Raw genomic sequence first — 21,104 nt, forward strand, 5'->3', positions numbered from 1 at the left:
TACAGGCTTTTAAGTAAACATCACCATTTTCTAATATCAGCTTTTCCCTCCATATATTAGTTTGTAATAAAAACGGGTTAATTTAACACTACACGTGTCACCCAAAGACAAACCACTCCTAGAAGTTTAGACTTTTTTCCCCTCTGTTTTTTGATATTTCTGCAAATTTTTAGGATAAAGATCAGGGTGTGAATAGGAAAACCTTTTTTAATGTGGGAAAAAATGCAGTTGTGTGATGGAAACCATCACACAACTGCAGATGGACGTTGTGTCCACAAGGTGGCAGTAAGATGACGTGTTTAGACTGAATGTCAGCTTGAAGAGATGTAATGGATGTAACAGTTTTTCATGTTTTATTCATATTTATGTTTTAATTATAAACCGTAAGCCAAATTGTTTCAAGCAATTTGGTTTCAGGTATATTTGTGGAAACTCATTATTATTATTATTATTATTATTATTATTATTATTATTATTATTATTATTATTATTATTATTATTACATCAATGCAGACCATATTTATCATCACTAGAAGTTGTGTAAACTGTGTTCCCACACCGAATATGCTTATTCTGTCACTGTCACCTTAAGCACCCGCCTTTTAGAACGTTGACCACTGAAAAAAACCTTGCGGACTTTTAGACCATTCAGCCGTAGATTCGTCGTCCTCATTTGGACCAATCAGTTTTGAGTATCAGTCCTCGTGTTACACGGCCCTAATTCTGACCAATCAGGAACGAAGCCGCCTGCGCAGAGAGCTGAGCGCCAGAATCGGCGGGATGGACAAAAAAAACCAACCCAACTCTATAACGCCATGCAGACGTACAGAAGCCCCACATTATGAGCGGAAGGTGCGGTAGCAGTGACAATTTATTCAAGAATTTTATTTACACCCGTCGGCATACTATTGGTTTCTAGCGTTTCAAACGTGATCTGTAAGAGGCGCCCATATGATAAAGAGCGACCGTTGGTTTGCGTTTCATTAGAGATGATATCTTCATGGACAGCTGCCTGTTCTGGGTAATGTTATGAGTTCTTCTGCGTGGAGTTAGCTAGCTGGTTAGCCGAAACGCCAAGTCGCCGCATCTCAGAAGACGTCGTTCATGACCAAAAAGCAGTTTTATGGAGAGACACCTGTTCACGCGCGATTATTCCACAGAACTGCCAAACACAGGGTTGTCTTCGAGAACTTTCGGTTCTGCTGTCGGCTGTTATGGACAAAGTGAAATCACGCAGGTAAGACTGATTAATACTCAAACGTCACAAAGCTCGTCGACTACCTTTCTCCTGTTTCTATACTTAATAGAAATTAAAAATAAATGAATATACTGACATTATTTAACATTTTAGCGTTTGTTTATAAAAATAAACGATTACAGTCTAATAAAAAAGTTTCTGTAACAACACTGACACTATTATGGCGGCATATTTTAAGATAAAAAATATAGTTAATTCACATGTAGTGTTATGCCAAAATATTACATTTTCTTTTCACTTTTTAAATTTAATTTTAATTTAATTAATTTCGGTAACCTTCACGTGCGACATAAAGGTTATACTGTAGTTCTAAATGCATTTCTATATCATGCAAATTAATTTTTCATTGAGTTTTTATTGCTATTCAATTGAATTCAATGAAAAAAAATATGTATGTGGGCTTTTGCGGCCACATCATCACACCTAAAAACACACACACTAATGCACTTTGCTAGTGAAAGAGTCTGTTGATGTGAGATTGCCCCTTTCCGCTTGTCACCTTACACCCCTCCCTTCTGTTTTTACACACAGTCGCCCCAGTGAAGAAGTTTGGCCAGACTTAGGTTTATAATGACACGTTTGCACAGTAAAGAACAGACATTCATGGACTTTCTGACACTAAAAAGACGGAAAACAACTGCTTAGTATATTTGTGGGTGGCACGTTTCAGCTCTTTAGAACATGTGTTAGTTCTGTTTTGTAGAACTACCTCACTGTAACAGCAAAACATTAAATATTGCATCATTTTCTTTCAAGGAAAATAGATCTGGGTTCTTATGTGTTAAGAAAATAACTTATTCAATATTGAATTTTAGGAAATACTTGCACATTTGCTTTTCCCATGATATGTTTAAATTATTTATGAACCTTTAATTGGTAGGCCTAATTTCATTAAGATGTTTATCAAGGTTAAGGTTAACCCTAATCCATCCTCCAATGATCTTTTCCTGCTGCCAGGTTTTGGTTTATAAATTTCAAAACTCCAAATGGAAGTAAAACATTTTTTTTGTTGTTGCTTATGATAAATTTTCTTTTAGCTAAAGTTGTTAACTTTCACAGCTACTTTTCATATTTAGGTCTACATGTTAAGAATGGGTTAGGAGGAAACAATAGGTATTAGAACAGAGAATAATAACATGATTATGGTTCTTTTCCCCTTTTCCTGTTGTGTTTTCAGTACTGATGAGGATGAAGAGCTGGTGTCCACAGATCCAGAGAGTAAAGAAAAAAGCAATGATAAAAAAAGACTGGGCAAAATAAAGTGGTCACGAGAAGAGGTATGTTTATTATAGAAACCAAAAAAAGGTGAAACTTATGCATCTTTGGAAGACATTTCTAACCATATTTTTTATTTATGCACCTGCTAAATGAAAGCACACTGTGAAAATGTTTGCTGAAAGCGTGGAATTATCAGTTTTTTCTTTTTAAACTCATAATTAAAGGATGAAAAGCTGAAAAAACTCGTGGAGCAACACGGAACTGAGGCATGGAAACTAGTAGCTACTTTTTTCCCTGTAAGTATTGAGTCCACCTGGTTACGGTTCCATCAAGAACGGTTGTAGCCGGTCCTGCGGTGGGATGAAGTGTTGCACTCTGTGTTCCTGTGACTCAGGGGCGGACAGATGGTCAGTGTCAGCACCGCTGGCAGAAGGTGCTCAATCCAGAGCTGGTGAAAGGACCCTGGACAAAAGAAGAAGATCAAAAGGTAAGAAGAGCTGGGAGTGTCTCTTTTGGACAGATGACTGAGGAGAAAAATGATAGGGGGAAAGAAGAAAACCCTGGGGAGGGTACAGGAGGAAACACGGGTGACACAAAAAGCAATGCAACTTTTAGCTTCAATCTAACATGGTTTTGCAAATGTGCTAACTTTATCCTCGTTCTTTTTCTATTAGTTTGTGTGTGTAATACACCAAAACAGACATTCTGTAGTTTTAGAGTTGAATGTGTGTTTGTATGAGCATTACACTCCTCAACTGTAGCTTAGTTTGTCCGTCTTCATGCTTTATATTTCTGACATCATACTTTATAAATAGAAGTGCAGTCAGCCAACTATGACTTCACAACATTTTTCTGCTCTGAGAAAAACGTTTCAACAAGTTCTGCTGCTGCTGTTCTCTATGCTTTTTAACCAATGCATTATTATTATCATTAAGATTAAGGATCACAAGTCAATTTGCTCTAAGCTACTTTTAATTTGATTTGTTCAGGTTATCGATTTGGTGCGCAAATATGGGCCGAAGCGCTGGTCAGTGATTGCAAAGCACCTCCAGGGAAGGATTGGAAAACAGTGCCGTGAGCGATGGCACAACCACCTGAACCCAGAAGTGAAGAAGTCCTCATGGACACAGGAGGAGGACCGGATCATCTACGAAGCTCACAAACGCCTTGGCAACCGTTGGGCAGAGATCTCCAAGCTTCTCCCTGGACGGTAATCTGAAACTACTGTTGCATGTTTGGTTTTAAAGCAAGCAGTTTGCCTAAAAAACCTCCTCTTGTTAACAGCACAGATAACTCTATCAAGAACCACTGGAATTCTACCATGAGAAGAAAGGTGGAGCATGAGGGTTACCTCCAAGACAGCTACAAGACTTTCACTTCTACTGTGAAGAAGCGCCTAAACAGGCAATGCCCTACATCTACTACAAAACTCCAGCAGCACGATTGCAGCCCTGTGGCTCCTGCAGGATCCAACCTGGTCCGTGGATTTTTAGTCTTCTCGTCATTTTTCTAGAATCTGCTTTTCTGTTCTGTTTTACCTTTTCAGTTCTCCGTTTTTCAGGTTGCAGACTATCAGTTTGATCCTGAAAGTGAACAGACAGTTAACAGTCTTCCTGAAAATCCAGCCTTCCCATCTGTGAGTCTGTGTTTCTTTGCCTTTGCACGCTAGAACGGAACGCTTTATGTTCTATTCTTTCTCTCTGCAGTTGTACTTGTGATTGCTAACTCTGGACAAATCAAGCAAATCAAATACTTGACTGTCCTGTCATGTTCAGCTAACAGAAAAATATTAATTGTCAATTTTGTTGTGTCTTTGTGTGTGTTTTTCTGATTATTTTGTTAACTACCATAACTTGTGCCTCTCTTCTTTTTCCCCTCAACCGCTCTTTCCTGACGTTTGTGTATTCCAGTCCTGCCTTGATGATCCTCACAGGGAACAGAGAATAAAGGAGCTTGAGCTGCTGCTTATGTCAGCAGAGAGTGAAGTTCAACGACAAGTGCAGTGCAGAGGTTTATGTGTAAGAACACACTTCAGATGTGTGTTGGCATCGTTAGTCAGCTTAGTCTGCGTGTTTGTAGCTTGCATACACTGTAAAAAGGCATTCCTAATCTAAACAAGGCATTCAATTTTTAAAATAGTTTTTAAATTATTTTTTTTTGTTAATATATCACTATCCTGATGACAAAAATGCTCTTTTTGCAGTGTATGCACTTCAAAACGAGAGTGGTACCCATGTGTGAAAACCTGTAGCCTGATTTGCTGTAGTGTTGCTATAGTAACTCCTTTCCCCATCTCACTGCTTACCCAGAATGGGCTGAAGCTGCACTCCTTTCTGCAGATAATGTGGTTTGATGAAAAGCCGCTCCCATTCCTCCTTCTTCTCCATCTTCACACCATAATCTGTCGGCAAGCAACTTGGCTTTGGCCTTTTATTTGTCTGGTTTTTGTTTTTATTCTGACCCCACTGTCTCCTTTTCCACCCTTCATTCATTGCAAATACATCACGAGTTCCATCTTCGCAGTTAGTGGTTTTTCCTGTGTTTGTGTAGAATCACCCAAGTGTTGCAGTTTCAAGTATGACAACAGTGTGGATTTATTTTGCTCTTTCAACCAAACATGGGTTGTTCTTGTTTCTCCTGTCCTCAGAAGCCATACCCAGCCTGGTCAGGCAGTTTACCAGAAGACAATTTAGCATCTAGCAACAGCAGTCTGGATGAGCGATTGGAAGAAGGATCCTGGAGGGGCCCTGAAATCCCACCGGGTCCTCAAGCACATCTTCCTATCTCCCCCAGCAAGTTTCTGGCTGCTGAGGCCGGCGCCGTGCTCTCCAACCTCCAAACCTTCCCAGAGTTTGCAGAAACCATGGAGCTAATCGATACAGTGAGTTACAGAAGAGGAAAACTGACAGAATCTACACACCGTGCCTTGAATTTATGAAAGCTCTACAGTAACTGTGTTTTGCTCTGCAGGACGCTGTCACATGGAGCAGCATGGCTGGTTTTGACATGCCGCAGACGGGGACGCCCCCCAGGCATAATCAGCCGAGTTACAGCACTGTCTTGGAAGAACGGACTGTTTACAATCCATTGGAGTTTGCACTGGATGCTTCCCCTGCCAGGAACTGTGCACCTCTTGATTTAAGAGGGGTCTCCTCCCTGACACCCCCCAACTCATCCAAACGCACCCAGCCATCTACAGGGAAGAGGAGAAGAGAGAAGGGGGGGATTTTGAGCGGCAGAATGGGCTCCTTCTTGGAAAACATCACAAACTCACCCAAGAAAACACCAACAAAGTCTCTGCCCTTCACCCCATCAAGAGTAAAATATTTTTTCTTTTATTTAATTTATGCCCCCCCCCTACATTGTTTTTCAGGTATGTATTGCACTGCGTCTCTGTTTCAGTTCTGCAACATATCAGGAACGGAGCATCTGAATCTGGAAGATCCCGCCCTGACCTCCACACCTGTGTGCGGCCAGAGGGGCCTTCTCAACACCCCCATCCTAAAAGAGTCCTCACACAAGTACCAGAAAGAGAATCATGGGTAAAAAAAATGAGGAAAAACACCCCAATTTTAGTTAATCGTGTAGCTAAACTGTATGGACAGATTTATTGAAACGTCCATGTCAACTGTGTAGCTCCAGGACCCCCAAACTTCATAAAAATGCCCCAGTTTCAACCCCAAGGACGCCAACGCCCTTCAAGAAGGCTTTGGCAGCCCAGGAGAAAATGCACGGGCCGCTGAAGGTTGAGGTGGGAATTCTTTTATTTGAATATAAACTCTGAACAGCTGCTTGCGTAAATACTAAAGATGCTGTTTTTTTTTGTTTTTTTGCAGCCTCAGCCTTTGGCTTTTCTAGAAGAAGACATCCGAGAGGTTCTAAAGCAGGAGACTGGAACTGACATCTTCATCAAAACCGAATTCCAGCCCGAACACAGAGCATGGAAGCATCTCGTATGCAGAACCTCAACCTACTTTACTGTTCCATGTTAGAACATTGTTTTAGGAAACTGTTTCATGCAAGCGTCAGACACTTTTTCTTGTGACAGAGACAAGACTTTTTTTTATTTTGTAGATTTTTATTAATTTAAAGACTGAATAAAACAGGAGATATCCACAAAAAAAACCAAAGGAATTAAAAAGTCAATATTATAGTTCCTTCCTGATGATAAATTTAAATATTTAGAAGAAAGTCTGGCTACTTGAAGCCAAAATGTGCTAAATTAGAAGACTTTTTTTATTTTCTTTAATGGGATACGCTCAGATGTTTCACTTTAAGAATGCATAGCTGTGCGTGTTTTTGTCCACTAATCATGAACTTGTGCATTTAGATGGACGGCCCCGCAAGAAAAGTGCGCAAGTCTCTTGTACTCGACACTTGGGACAAAGACGGCTTCGATGTCCAACTGTTCCAGGAGCAGCTCAACAATGCACAGGTGGGTCACCGTGGCAACCTCTCAGATGAGAGAAAATTTGTGATTGGACAGGGAAAGAACCTATGTATAGATATTTTATGCTTTTACACCAAAGTAAAGGTTTTTAAGATATGCTTTGCCTGGTATTTAAGATGAGGGGCGGAGCAGAGTTCAGGCACTTTTTGAATGTATAAGCAATCTAAAATAAAAGGAATATGTTTATATTGTATTTTAAAATCAAGTGCTGAAACTTGAGAACATTTATTTTTTTAAATTGGCATTTTTAGCTGTACTTATTTGATTGTACCAAAGCAAGCTGTCTAAAACAAACTGCAGATCCTTAAAACTTTTGTTATTGTTGCCTTATAATTGATCCCAACGTTGTGTTGCAGCTGGCAGAAGAAAGTTTGCTGATGAGCTCTTCACTGATCACCTCCATCGCCGAGCAAGAGGAAAGCCGCTCTTTGACCTCTGAGAAAGAGTCCTCCTCCTTAGGGGTTCATCTTCCTTCCCAACGTCCAACAAACCTGCAGCTGAAGAAGCCTTCCTCTTCTCTAAAGACAACAAAAATGGCGCCGGTATGACAATAATCTGTTATTAAGCTCCATCCACACCAGCTGTGCATTTACTACAGGCCTTTTTCCTCTGCAGGTGAGCGAGTGGGAAGCCGTGATTTATGGGAAAACGGAGGACCAGCTGATCATGACCGAACAGGCTCGTCAGTACCTGACTCCCTTGTGTGGCTCGAGGGCCATCGTACTCTAAAGTCAGACGCTCAAGCAGCTGCACAGACGTCTGACAATGAAAACCTCCAGTCCTGTAAGAGACAATCCAGCGAACGCAAAAACACAAAGACGCAAAAACTCTTTACTAAGGAAACCCTATTAAAGGCAAAGCTGCTATGACTGTTTCCCTGCCCCAAAGCTCTGCTCAGAGGTGCTCAGATTCAGTTATTATTATTTTTAACACTCAGCTTTTGTTAGCAGCTAATGTCTGCTCCAGTCACTACAGTCAACCTGCTGCAGCAGCAGACGTGCAAAGACTCCTGAATTCCTATTACTGGTAGTCGTTGCTTCTGGATGTTCTACTGTTAAAACGACACAAACCATTTTTATGTTAACTAAACTCCTTGAACAGAAGTGCTCTAAGGAGATAAAAACCACAAAAAGGCAACAAACTTTATATCTTACTGAAAATCAGGTACTTTTAAAGTCACTGCTAGATTTTCAACAAGTCAATTTAGATTGTTACAGAATGCAAAGGCTGCCGCATTTTTTTAATTTAAACGACAGCAATCTTTTGTTGCTATTTGTTTATTTTGTCCAGGGTGATGTGAAGGTTTCATTGAAGGCACTCTGTGATGCACTCCTCAGCTGGTTTAGCTGCAGTGCATCTCTGGGTCACGTGCTCTCTGTTTTGTGTTTTCTATTTCAGCGGCCATCGAGTGGAGACCTCTATTGAATGTATTTCTATTGACAGAACCTCAGAAGGTTGAAGGGTACCTTAATGCTTGCATCTTATTTATTTTTCTGACCGCTCTAAAGCTTAGATAATAATATAAATTGGACTCAGAGATTCTTTTGGCCTAAATTGAAAGAATAACAATAAATGACCACCTTTACTTTGATCAGATGTTTCAATAGCTGATAAATGTTTTTCTTAGGAGCATCAAGGTTTTTTGGGTCGGAAGGATTTTACTTTAGAATGAAGGGTTTAGGTTTTATTTATTTAATATCTACTAATTTATTTATTTCTTAAAACATTTAAGAGAAATTATTGAAGATTCTTTTATTATTTTTCCTCTCTCAGAACCTGGATTGGATTTTTTTACTCGGAGTCAAAAGAACATGTACTGCCAGTAACGTCATTTCTCTTGCTCATCAGCAAAATAATCATTTTTTCATTTCCATATGTGATCTTGTAACATATAGGTAGGACTTTTTTCTCTGTGCTTTTAGGTAGCAAAATTCCATCTCCAACCTCTAATCATAGACAAATTGCACTTTTTTTAAAACTCATTTTGTTTATCACAATGTAGCTCTTGTGTGTGTTTTAGGAGAATGGTTTTCCTAACATGAGTATCGTGCTGCTTTATTTGTATGATGTTTGTTTTAATGTGGGGTTTTTTTTCCGGTTTGGCTGCAAAACGCGTGTATTTTAAATACACTACATTAAAAAAAAGCTTTGCAATAAGCTCTGTCGGGATGGCTGTGGGTAAGAAGAGCATTACCACAGCAGCCTGGGTCTCCATGTTTCCTGCTGAACCTCCTCTCTGCATTGGAGCCTCCAGAAGGAGGCCTTCACACGCCAAAGGGTGTGACAAAGAGGCTGGATTGCACTGTCTTCCGTGTTTATGACACTTTTCTTGAAACAAACTTTCCATAATCTGCACTATAGCTGCATTAGTGGACTCAGTTTAGTCTGGATTATCCTGGATTAAGCCGTGGAGTGAGGGAAAGAAGGGAATCTCATGAAGGCAAGTTGAAAGATCAGAATTATTTGGTACAGGACTCAGGGGTGGGCAATTCCAGGCCTCGAGGGCCGGTGTGTCTGCATGATTTCCAGATAGTCTTGCCCTACTCATGGCTGATTACCTGGTTCAGGTGTGTCCAGCCAATTAGAACATGCCAGAGCAGGGTATGCTGGAAAACATGCAGGAATGCGGCCCTCAGTGCCCACGTCTGGGTCAGATGGAAGTTGATTGAATTTGGGGATTGGGGGTGTTTAACTTGTATATATTTGTGTTCATTGGTGTATACATTCATCTATAAAGTCCAGGATTATTTAACAAAACCATAGGATTTGAGGGAATCAAGTACCTTATACAGGATAGATGCAAACACTACTGCGGTCATGTATTGCAACGCTGCATAATAAACTGCAGATGTAACACTTGTTATTTAATATAAAGTCATAACCGAGGTACCATAGCAATCCGGCCGGCTGTCTTTGTAACCATCTACTTAATTTTGAGAATAAAAACATCTATTGCATGACCTGCTTTGTGTCATTTCATGGTTTCCCAGGTTTCTGTTCATACGAATAAAATTCCTCATTCACTGTAAATGAAAGGGGTGTTCTACCCTCAGCACTGAAAGAGCCTTCGGGTGGATTTCTAACTGACCACAACCCAGTAGGAGGAGCCAGAAAGTCCTGCTTCACCCTTTAAAATCTACTTAACTGATTTTTATTTTTGTTACTATTCTGATAAATATCAATTATTTTTTTGAGGGGCATAAATAAAACAAATGTAAAAAGGAAACATTTTTTTCAAAATATGAAATAGTTTTATATATAAATAAAAATCTTGTTCTTGGTGCCTCTTAGACAGGAATTGCTCAACTGAACCAACTAAAATTAGATCAGTTAACTTAGTGACCCTGACTTTGTTTTTAAGACCATAAGCTGCCCTTAAATACTTGAATTTTTTAATAACTAGGAAATTGGATTTATAATCCAGTGCACCTAATATGAATTGTGGTTGTGCTTAACGACCTCAAATTGATTCTCTGCGGTACATTGAGGTTAAAAATTTGTCAAAATATTCAACTTTGGTAAACTGTGAAACTTCACCGTGTGATGGATTGTTGGAGGATTATGGGTACTGTAGTCAGGAACCTCATTGAGTGATAGGTACTGTGGTTTAAATGTATTTGAAAGAGTTGAATAATGTTTAATAGTCTGACAAGTTTTATTTTACTTGATACACCTTGTATTCCAAAAAAATACTTTACTTTCTAAAGTCTTTTTATTTTTAATCAACTATGGAGCCAGAAGCAGGGGCCAAAGAGGGCCTCATGTTGCAGACCCCTGGCATATGAGAACAGGATGAAGTGACCTTTAGAAAATGACTTACTTCTGTCTACAATGAAATTAATTTGATTTATTATTGTTGGAGCCAAACGTCAGTAAGCAGTGATTGGTCCAAAATTGGATCAATGTTTCTATGGCAACCACTCACACCAATCAGAAATGAGCTTGTTGGAAGTCCATACTCCTACCACTTGAAAGCAGGTCCAGGAGAATAACGTGAGACTGCCTACTTTCATTGAGGCATCTGATTGCTCAGTTTATAACTTGAAAAACTTGCACAAAAGAAAAAATATGAAAAAAATAGTATTAACAAGAGCATGTAAAAAACAAACATACAAAAAAAGAAAGCAGGGCAGGAATGGTTATTCTGACAAATATAATGACTAAGAAATAACTCTTTATTTTTTTAAAAAGATGTCTCCTGGATTTGGGCTTTTTAGAGGCAGTGGGTACTTCCTGTTTGGAATGCAAGCAGGGAGCGGTCACTTAGTCCAGTTTTCTTATATATTTTGACCCCATAGATCCTATGGCATTCTCCCAGCATGCACAGCAACAGTCCAGATTTGATTTACTGGTTCCTCAGGGGGGGGGGTAAAAATTAAAATCAGAGCTATCTGAATTTGCTTCAAATAGATTTGACCATTTAGCAGGTGAGGGGAGGGCTCTTTCATATCTTCATATATTTGTTTGGCATGCTGTCAACTCGAGGTCGAGGGACACGAGCCCCCTCCATCATAACAAGAGGTCTCTCCACAGGGTCAGCTGCTGCCCCAAAAGGGGCCCACTCAGGCGTGACTTAATGCCCCTGGGTTCTTTTGTCCCTGAAGGCTGTTGATTTTACAGACCCATACACCCAGCTGCCCCCCCCCCTTAAAAAAAGGAGAAAGAATTAAAAAAAACAGAAGGAGGCCAAAAACACGAGAACTTGCCTTATGCTGGAGAAGCATCTGGGCGTGTGCATGCAAACAATTTACACATAGACACAGGCGCCACAAGCACGCCATGTCCACTTAATCAATCTGTCCTCAACAGGTTCCTTTGTTCCTGGCTGACCAGTGCATGAAGGATGTCAGGAGTCTTCAGGGCGATCGTTTGCAGCCCATCGACCTTATACTTCTTTGGCAATTAAAAAAAAGAATGCTTTAGTTGCAATTAAGGGATCATTGCATACATATGCTGCTTTGATGTGTTTTTGTTAAACACAGGAAATGTTTGCATGACTCATAAAGTCTGCACAGACTGAGCGACGAACAATGAAGAAGTGAAACATCCTGCAGACTCTTCTTCCTCCAAGTGTAAGCGCACACACCATTTGCTTTTGTGTGTGCTAGACAGCAGATGGCAGCCCATTTTAGGGCTGATGGGGCAGTCATCTGGCAGGCACCCTGTTACCCCCCCCCCCCTTCCTCGCCCCCCCCCCCCCCCCCCCCCAAAAAAAAAAAAAGACGCCCAATACAACACAGCAGGCACAGGAGCTTTTAGGCGGGAGACTTCACAGCAATGAAATAGTGTGTGTGAATCCTGGTCTTTCCGCCTTAAATAGGTCACTGTTTCCACTGTTGAGGAACGTCAGCAGGAGCCCTTTTGGATTTGGACTTCAGATGTTTACGTTTTGAGAAAAAATATCTGCAACCACAATTTTGAAAGAAAAAAAATCTCTAAATTTCTACAAAATTGAGGGAAATGTTTTCTTTCAGTATTTTTAAAGACCCACTCCAATGAAAATCTTGTTTTTTGGTGTTTTTAACATGTTCTTGTGGCCTTTTTCTCATGATAGAGAAAGACTGAGTTTAAAATTGCATTTCTGAATAATTTTTTAATAAAATCGTCGGGAATCGGGAGCAGACAAAATAAATGCAGTTGGAAAAAGCTTGAAGCTGTGTCGCTCCCTGCTTTGAGTCCACACGTCTGTCTTCCTTCTTCTCGCCTGAGCTGGGATCCGGCTCATTACTGTAATGGCTGAGACCTCCAATATAGTGAAATATTTTTGTTGCACAAGCAATGTTAGGTTGGGGTAGTGAGGGGCTGTAAGCTAGTGGGGTAGCAGGTAAGAGCTTATTCCAACAGTCCTGCCCACAACCCAAATTCCTGATGAACTCCTGCTGCCCTGCAGAAACGATTTATTTTAGCTAAAAGCATTATTTTAAAAAACACCGGGGATGATCAGAGTGGGACTTTAACATTAGATAACAGGGACAAGTCTGAGATGTGGTTTCAGTTGCTCCTAATAGATGAAATTTGGAGCAATATTTCTCTCCCTAGCACCCCTCAAATTCTGGCCCCCCAGAGTGACAGCCTCCTGCAGCCTTCACAACAAAAGATTATCTGAATATCCGACTGCAGGGGGGCAGGAGGAAAGTTTCCAGAGGACGTCAAGGTCAAGATTTTGACAGGGTTTGCTGTTTCCAGCAGAAAGAGGTAACTTGCAGCCTTCTGTATAGAGAACATTCTCAGGGGAATGCTGGGAGGTGCTGCAGAAGAAAGCATGCGGTTTCCGAGGGCTGCTCCGGTGTTGCTGGGACAACTCGCCCAACTGCTGTTGTTTTCCCGAGAATTTCCCTGACGTCAACCAAAAATCCTTCAGTGAACTTTTAGGTACAAGTTTATGCATTTATCTGTAAATTATACAGAAGAAAACTACATTATCCAGGAGAGGTATTTCACTTTTATACATATACAGTAGCATTTCACACATTGAAAAGCAGCATTTTTCCCACTATGATGGTTAACTTTGTGCATTTACTGCATTTATGCTTTAGCTGGGTTTGGGGTTTAACTGCACATTGAAAGAACACTGCAAATAATTGACAAATTGTACGTTTTAGCGTATATTTTCTTCAATAAAATCTTTTCTGCAACTTGCCCGACTAAGGCATTTACATTCTTCATGTCGGCTTAGTGTCTGTCACAAAAAGCACAGCAAAGTCAAAAAAATCTTTGGGGTACTAGCAGACTGACATCAGGAGAGTCATAACGCAATTTGCATGAATCAGAAGCTCATTTGTGGACCAAACTAATCCCCCCCCCCCCCGCAGCCCCAACAACATGAACCTCTCTCAGAAAAGCAGGACAAAGACAACGACTTGTTAGTCGCTCTCGAAGGCCCTATTGGTGGCTCCCTGGCATTCACTCTTTTTCCGGCACTTGGATAAGATCCTATGCAGCAAACTTGGAGATCTGCGTATCTGGGGGGCCATAGGCTGGGCTGGAGGGACCTGCGGCCTCTGTACCAGGAAAGGGTCCCTGCTCTCAACCTGGCCCCCATTCAAGCCTCCCTCCGCTCCTCCTCCTCCTCTGCTCCCCCTTCTGAATGCCTGCAGAATGTGTCCACTGGGGGACAAAGAGGAAATAACAAACACAAAGGCCCTGTTTATTCCTTGTGACCTGAATTCCACTGTGTACAGTAAAGAGAGCCGGACTGAAGTTGTGAGTTTGTGTGTTTGAGTGCGTGACAGAAAATCCAGTGGTAGATAAGGATAAAAAAAAAATATTCCAGCACTTTTATGGAGATATCTGCTAAATTATGATAAACAATCCCAGTGATGAGGATACTTTTAAGGTTTTCTAAAGATAATTAAAAATTGAATGTTTTTTTTCTCTCTCTCTCTCTCTTAAAATTGCATATGTGTGTGTGGGTGTGTGTGTGTTTATGTGTGTAATCAGTTCTTTGTCATCTAATGAGGGACGAGAGGGGCCACCTGTTCAGGGCCGCTGACTGGAGAGCAGCGAGATGGATTTGAAGATGTGGGGGATGTGGGGAACATCTGCCGGATGCTGAGCGTGTGTCCACAGGCGTGTGAAAGGGGGAGGGATTGCGTGTGCAATGGTCGATATGATTGTTTTATGCACCTACTTTCCATATCTGCTGCGTTCACTGTCCCTGGCTGTAATCCTCAGAGATAAACTCCTTTGAATGACTTTAGGCAGAAGATGAGCCTGAAAATGCAGACATAATGGGTTCAAATGTCTCAGATAAACTCCACTGTTATTTAAAGATTTCTCATTTTCTGTCCATTTCTACTTTACTTTCTACTTAAGGGGTGACATTTTTGTGTAAACTTCTCAGTCTTGCTAAATGGATCATGCTTAAACCATTTACAGGTTAAAGTTCAGTGACTTATTGAGCAAACAAACAAAATAATCTAATTAATGGACAGAAAAAACAGTAATTTCAAAATTAAAGGCAGGAAAAGTTTTTAAAAGTCTATTCAACATTCTGGAACATTTTCTTTTATGATATTCAGAATTTTTTTTAGAGGAAAATATTAATAAAAACAAGTTTGTCTACAAAAGAACATTTCAGAATAAATCCATTTTACAGAATGCTTTTTGGCAAACAGATTACTTTAAATGAACAACAATAAGAAAACCTTTTCAAAATACATACAAAGGTTTCAGAAAAATGAACTAGGTCAGTGTGTCTCAGTAAAACACCAGCGGATAAATGTTTTAAATGTCAGGGAGAAAAGAAGCAGCAATGTCTGAATATAAAATAGAATACCTGACCGCAACTAAAAATAGTTATTTAAAATTCTGGATTTTTGACTGCAGTAGGCACAGCAAAAAGTGAATCTTAAGAAAGATTCAAGAAAAAATTTCTTATTTTCTGTCTTGCAAGAAAAATAATCTTATCTATAAAGATTTTAAAAGCGAAATAATCTTGGTAATACTTCATTTGGAGTTATAACTTTTTTTTTTGCTTATTTAAAGAAACGTTTTCAAATATAAATTCTTTTGGCTTATTTCTAGTTGTCCAATTTTTCCAGAGTTCAAAGTTAATAATACTTCAGGTTTGCCCATAACAACTAATGTTAGCAAACCCTTGGATATTTTCTGAATAAGTATTTCAAGTACTTTTCTGAAAATTTTCTTTTAAATACAAAAATTCTATTTCTTTAATGAATTCAGCTTTATTCTTAGAGAACGTTAAATAACCATCTGAAAGGGATTTGGACTCCAAGGAGACTTCAAACTGAATGTGAACCACACTCATTGACCCTTGTGCTATCCTAGGCACTTTAACATTGGGAGTTTGGGTCATCTAGACCCACTAGACAGTGCGCTGTACCTTTTTTCTTCAATGATTTGTGATCTTCACTGGTGTCCATGGATTACATGAAATTTTTCCACCTTTATCCACCTTTGCCATGGTAGGGAGAACACGTCAATGCAAGGGTGGGGTCATTTAAGATAGCACAAGGGATAAAGAGTTTTTAAATCAACCAGGTTCTCTGCAGTGTTTCAACATTCAGTGAAGTTGAAAAGAAACTAATACAAATATCCCTTTTAAAAAGCTAAAGACAGACCAGAATACTAAAAAAAAAAACATTCTAACTTCAAGCTTTCTTCTCTTATGTGACACATCGTGGTAATATCATCATCCCATTAATGTAAGGAAATACCCCTAAGAAAGCAGTACAAAAAGGTTTCTAGGTCACTGCATCCCTTCAACATAGTCAGTCACTTCAGACATGCAGGTAGCCCTCCCACCTGGCTGAGCTCCATCACACAGGAGGCGGGGAAGTATCCCTGCTGTCCATCCTGCAGCCGCCCGAACCACCTCTCCTCATGTTTGGACTGCACCAGGATGACGTCACCTGGAAACAACTCCAGCTCATCTGGCCAATGAGGCCTGTATCTGTGCACCGCTACCATCTACAGGACAGGGAGAGCACTGCGTTATTTTTAAAAATAAATCTTCAAAATGTGTTTTAAAAAAAAACAATGAAAGCAAACTATTTTAAAGTATTTTTAGATTAGAATTTTTATTAATTCACACAGCTTCTAATCAGGCGTAAAGAGCACGTTTCCATGAAGAGCTGCAAGAGTGGGAAAAAAAGTGTTTTGAGATGAGAATAACTGAGTAGGGAAATAAAAAACCCTGAATTTTGTACTTGTATTTTAACCTGGTCCACCCCCATTCCTTAGCAAATAAACCAGATCTATTGTAAAAATGCAGAGAAAAAAAGAATGGTGCACTGATTCCACACAGGTGTTCTTCACTTTTTATTATATATGTTTATGGTCTGATTAATCAGAACACATGATGACTATCTAGGTGAAAAAAACAAAAACATGCTTGCCTTTTCAGCTTCTACCCTGTATCGATACCTTCCTGTTAACCAAACACAGTAATCATGAATCAGCATAAAAAGCTTAAACAATCTGCAAAGTAGTCCCAGAAGACATTTGCATGCACATGCATCACTTCAACTGCATTCGTCTGTGAAGGCAGAACAACAACGCCCTACTTTAAATAACCTAACAAATGTCTGGAGGTTTGATTCCACTCACCTTGAGGAGCAAGGACAGTGGTGAAAACCTCAAAGTGTTCATTGCTGCGCACGTAGATACGCTGCATCTTGAAAATGACTGACCCACTGAAGGAGACTCTCGCTGCACTTCCTTTGAAGAGAAGCAGCTGACTAATCCACTGCAGCACTGGCTGCAGCAGCGCATGCACACAAACACACCCATTTTATGGGAGAAAATGCATAGAATTTGAATTTATTTGTGAGATTAAAAGTAACACAATTTTATCAATCATTTGTCAGATCAATAAGTTTTTAATCAATCTTTAACCGTCTTAAAAAAAACTTCTAGATCATGACATTACATGGATGATCATTCTTCATTTCACCTCATCTAGCAGGGTTTACATGGAAGTACTATCCCGTTTCTCAGTCCAGCAGACGAACATGAACGTGGGGGGAGCTCAACAGATTGTGATTGAAGCTCCTCCACCTCCCCTCTCTGGTATGGAGAGTTGGCTGTGTCAGAGATTAAACAGCATCCCTAAATGTACACCAGGACAATCACTCAGCCAAACAATCATATCGGAGGTCATGCAAACATGAGAAGAAAAGCGGTCTGCACGGGAACTCCAACAAAGACCACAAAATCCTCCCAAGATTGGTGAGAATTTAGCAGGAAAAAGGTTTGGAAGACTCCTGTAAATGACTGAAACTCATTTTATGTGGCTGGAGTTCTTCAGAACACAAGTACAGGACATGATGGAGCAGATTTGTGAAGAAAAAAAGAATTTCATGATGGTGTAAATCCCAGGAGTTTACCCTCTACTTTTGATTCATGCCTCAATTCTTGACTAAAGAAAACCAAAGCCGAGTCTTTACATGACCAAAAACCAACATAAAGCCTCTTGAGTTAAAACACTCTGATGCTCAGTTTGAAGCAGATAAACGGAGCAGCTCAAGCGATTCATGAGTGCAGCTTCATTTTGTACTAGAACACAGCTGCTCCAGTTTTGTTCCATCTATCCATGCCACAAGGTCCCACAATTCATATCCTGTGCACGCTTCTGTTTAGTGATGTCATCAGGAAACATGGCATGAGTTTTCACAACTATCCTGATGACACTCAATTACAGACTCTTTCAGAAAAACGTGTATTCATTTCCATGATTCCATTCAAAAAATTAAATGTCAGTAGAATATGGCTTCAGTTTGATTTATTGATTGATTTTTTACATAAATCTGGGTTCCAGCCCATGAAACCCATCACATTGGAATTTATGTAAAATAAATACTTGAAATCAATCAAACAGTGGGACCTGAATTTATATTCTGCAGAAGTTTAATTTTTTCAATGGAATTATGAAAATAAACACACTTTATAATGTTCAAGATTTTTTGGAAAGGTTTTTATGTGTGGCTGTGTCTCCTGCTGACATGGAACCTTTTAGGTTATATTTTAGGCATTGATAAAAAAACATTTTGAAGTTCAATCAAGACAAAACAACGATTTTTTATTTGTTGGTCTTGAATCTAAAAGAGAGAGAGAGGGTCAAATTTTACATATCAAATGAAAGTAAGGCGAGATTTTAAATGCAGATCTTACCTTTTGAAGCAGACGCAAGCCAAGTTACACAGACTGCATTTTATCATCTCAGAAATATGGTCAGAGTGAGACCCTTCCCCTCCAGAGCCAATGCTGAAATATAAACTCATGGTTTTATCATTTTTAAAATAGATTATGGTTCTTTCTGGTGTTAAGAAAAATCTAATTTCATTGGCAGCATCTTGTTCAAAACTCAGCTGTGCATCTCTTAATCAGGAAAAAAGGAGCACATTACTCCATTTTAGAAACTGGCTCCCAGTCAGCTTTAGAATCGATTTCAAGATCCTTTAATTAGTTTATAAATGTCTTAATGGAATCTAACCATCCATTTTTTATCAGAATTATTTTTATTTTATGATGCAGATATGCTAGTGGTCCCAGAAGTCCACAGTCATTCCAGGAATGTAAGCCTCTCCTGTGGAATGACCTGCGTGAGGATGTAAGGCCTAATTCCACTGTGGAGGTTTTTAAGAAAGAATTGATCATTTTAGACATAAGTTTTTAAGAAGTTTTTACATTTCCTTATGTTTTGATATGATTTTATAAACTGTTTTCCCTGTTTGTACTAGTAGAATCTGTAAGTGTGTTGGGGGCTTTTATTCTAATTACTATTGTTTTTTTTTTAGACATCATTTATTTCATGTAAAGCACTTTAAGGTGTTCTGCAACAGGAAAAGAGGTCTATTAATAAATAAAGTAGAATCTTCTGAACCGGCTGAATCCCTTTCGGGATCACAGGGTTGCTGGAACCAACCCAGCTACTGCTGGGCAAAGGCAGATCACTCCCTGATGTCACAAGTCTGTAGCAGGACCACGCTATCACAGGGACAATTTAGACTCACCAATTAACTTATGAAACATGTTTTGGACTGTGGGAGGAAGATGAAGTGTCCAAAAAAAACCCTATTCATGCACAGGAAGAGTTCCACACAAAAAGAATCCCAGCAGGTATTTGAACCGGGGCTCTCTCACCCAATTTTGTCTGGAAAAAAAGAAGCATATAAGAAAAACTCAGATATGACTGCATTCAATGGACAAGGGTAAGGAATAAACTTTGTTCAGGAAGAAGGCTCAGGACTGCATGATTATAAAAAAACAAAACAAAACAAACCTGATGATCCATAAAAGGATATGAAATTAGGCTTCCCTCTCCGAAATCGGAAATCATTCAAAGTGTGCAAAGAGATCCCATCCGCTAGCTCAGAACATTTGTTAGTCAGAAAATCACTGCATGGATCGTTCAGACATGATGCAGAAGACAGAGAAGCTTATTACGAAATGCTACAGGAAATCTGTTCCATATTTAGATGTTTTCATGTGTGCCAAGCTTGAAATGGCATCATGTGGTGTCATTAAAAACTAAAGATATTTATTATAATTTTTTTTACTTTATGGTTTATAACAGGGGTGTCCATACTATTTGCATAGGGCCAGATTTGGAAAGGTGAAATTTTCTTCTTAGAACCACCTGACAGTATTACATTGTTTATTTTACACACTTCTAAGTTTGCACTGCACTGTTTTTTGTATATTAGCTTTTCCTTGTTTGTGCATGTTGTTCTGCTGAAAATACAATTTCCTCTGAGATAAATTAAGTATTGTGATTCACCATCAAGAAATCATATTGTTTAGAGAATGCTGGGGGCTGCATATTATTGATTTTATGAGGGGAAACTGAAACACGGGCCGGACTTTGGACATGACTGGTTTATGCTATGGGCCAGATGACACCCACTTGTGTTGCCACTCCATGCTTTTTAAAAAAAAATAAATAATAAAATGCTTGTTTTTCTTTTTAAAAAACAAAAGAAAATAATTTTCAGACTTGTGAAAACAAATCTACTACAGGATCTCTCTGGAAATAAATAAAAACAATCAAGATTAAATAAAAATTTTCAGATATTTAAAAAAAGAACTGCAAATATGTACTTTTCAAAAGAAAAATAGGCAGCCTTCTTGAGACAATTTACGATAAAAAAAGAAAGCAATTCTATTCCAGTTTGATTTTAAATTCCCACTCCAATCCGCTTTTGTCAGGGTGTTCCTAGCGGTCTTTTCAACTATGACTATGCCGTTTTTAGGCTAAATAGAAAAATCAAATGCTGTTTTCTAGAGAAGAATTTGTGCAGAGCAGCAGTTCATCAGTAGGTGGAACTATTGCTGCAGAGTATGTCCACCCCCACTTTCCGTCATCCATGTTTACACGCTCTCCCACTAGATTACAGCGCCTCACATTTCTCTACATCTTTGTGTGCAAGTGGAGGCGGAGCAGGGAGACTTTGGTCTGCCCAGTTCAGTTTCTACGTTACAACTGAGGGATTTATCAAACAGCATTTTCTGTCTGCTCCTGATTCACAAGGATCTGAATAAAGAAATACTCAATAATGCAGTTTTAATCTAAAATTTCTTTATTTATGTCCTCCATCATGAGAAAAATGCAACAGAATTTCTTTTAATCTTAAAATTAGCTTTTCATTGGAAATAAGTTTTTTTTGAAAACCATATGACATTTATTGGAGGTAAAAAAAAACTGAAACGGCAGAC

General features: G+C 39.3%; 1 protein-coding gene across 2 annotated transcripts; it reads left to right on the forward strand.

Moving 5' to 3' along the window:
• Window positions 1-747: 747 nt before the first annotated feature.
• mybl1 (MYB proto-oncogene like 1) lies at window positions 748-9,886 on the forward strand. 2 transcript variants are annotated; one of them, XM_020712556.2, is made up of 17 exons: window positions 748-852; window positions 1,161-1,237; window positions 2,436-2,535; window positions 2,701-2,772; window positions 2,871-2,963; window positions 3,466-3,686; window positions 3,761-3,953; window positions 4,038-4,112; window positions 4,387-4,494; window positions 5,124-5,357; window positions 5,447-5,794; window positions 5,879-6,018; window positions 6,113-6,227; window positions 6,313-6,429; window positions 6,807-6,911; window positions 7,283-7,468; window positions 7,542-9,886. In XM_020712556.2, the coding sequence occupies exons 1-17, from the start codon at window positions 781-783 to the stop codon at window positions 7,653-7,655; spliced, it is 2,370 nt and encodes a 789-aa protein (XP_020568215.1). In that variant the 5' UTR covers window positions 748-780; the 3' UTR covers window positions 7,656-9,886. The 2 variants fall into 2 exon arrangements, with proteins under 2 accessions (XP_020568215.1, XP_020568216.1); XM_020712557.2 differs by lacking the exon at window positions 4,387-4,494.
• Window positions 9,887-21,104: the final 11,218 nt, after the last annotated feature.

Source organism: Oryzias latipes, chromosome 20 (assembly GCF_002234675.1).
Source record: "Oryzias latipes chromosome 20, ASM223467v1".
Taxonomy (NCBI): domain Eukaryota; kingdom Metazoa; phylum Chordata; class Actinopteri; order Beloniformes; family Adrianichthyidae; genus Oryzias; species Oryzias latipes.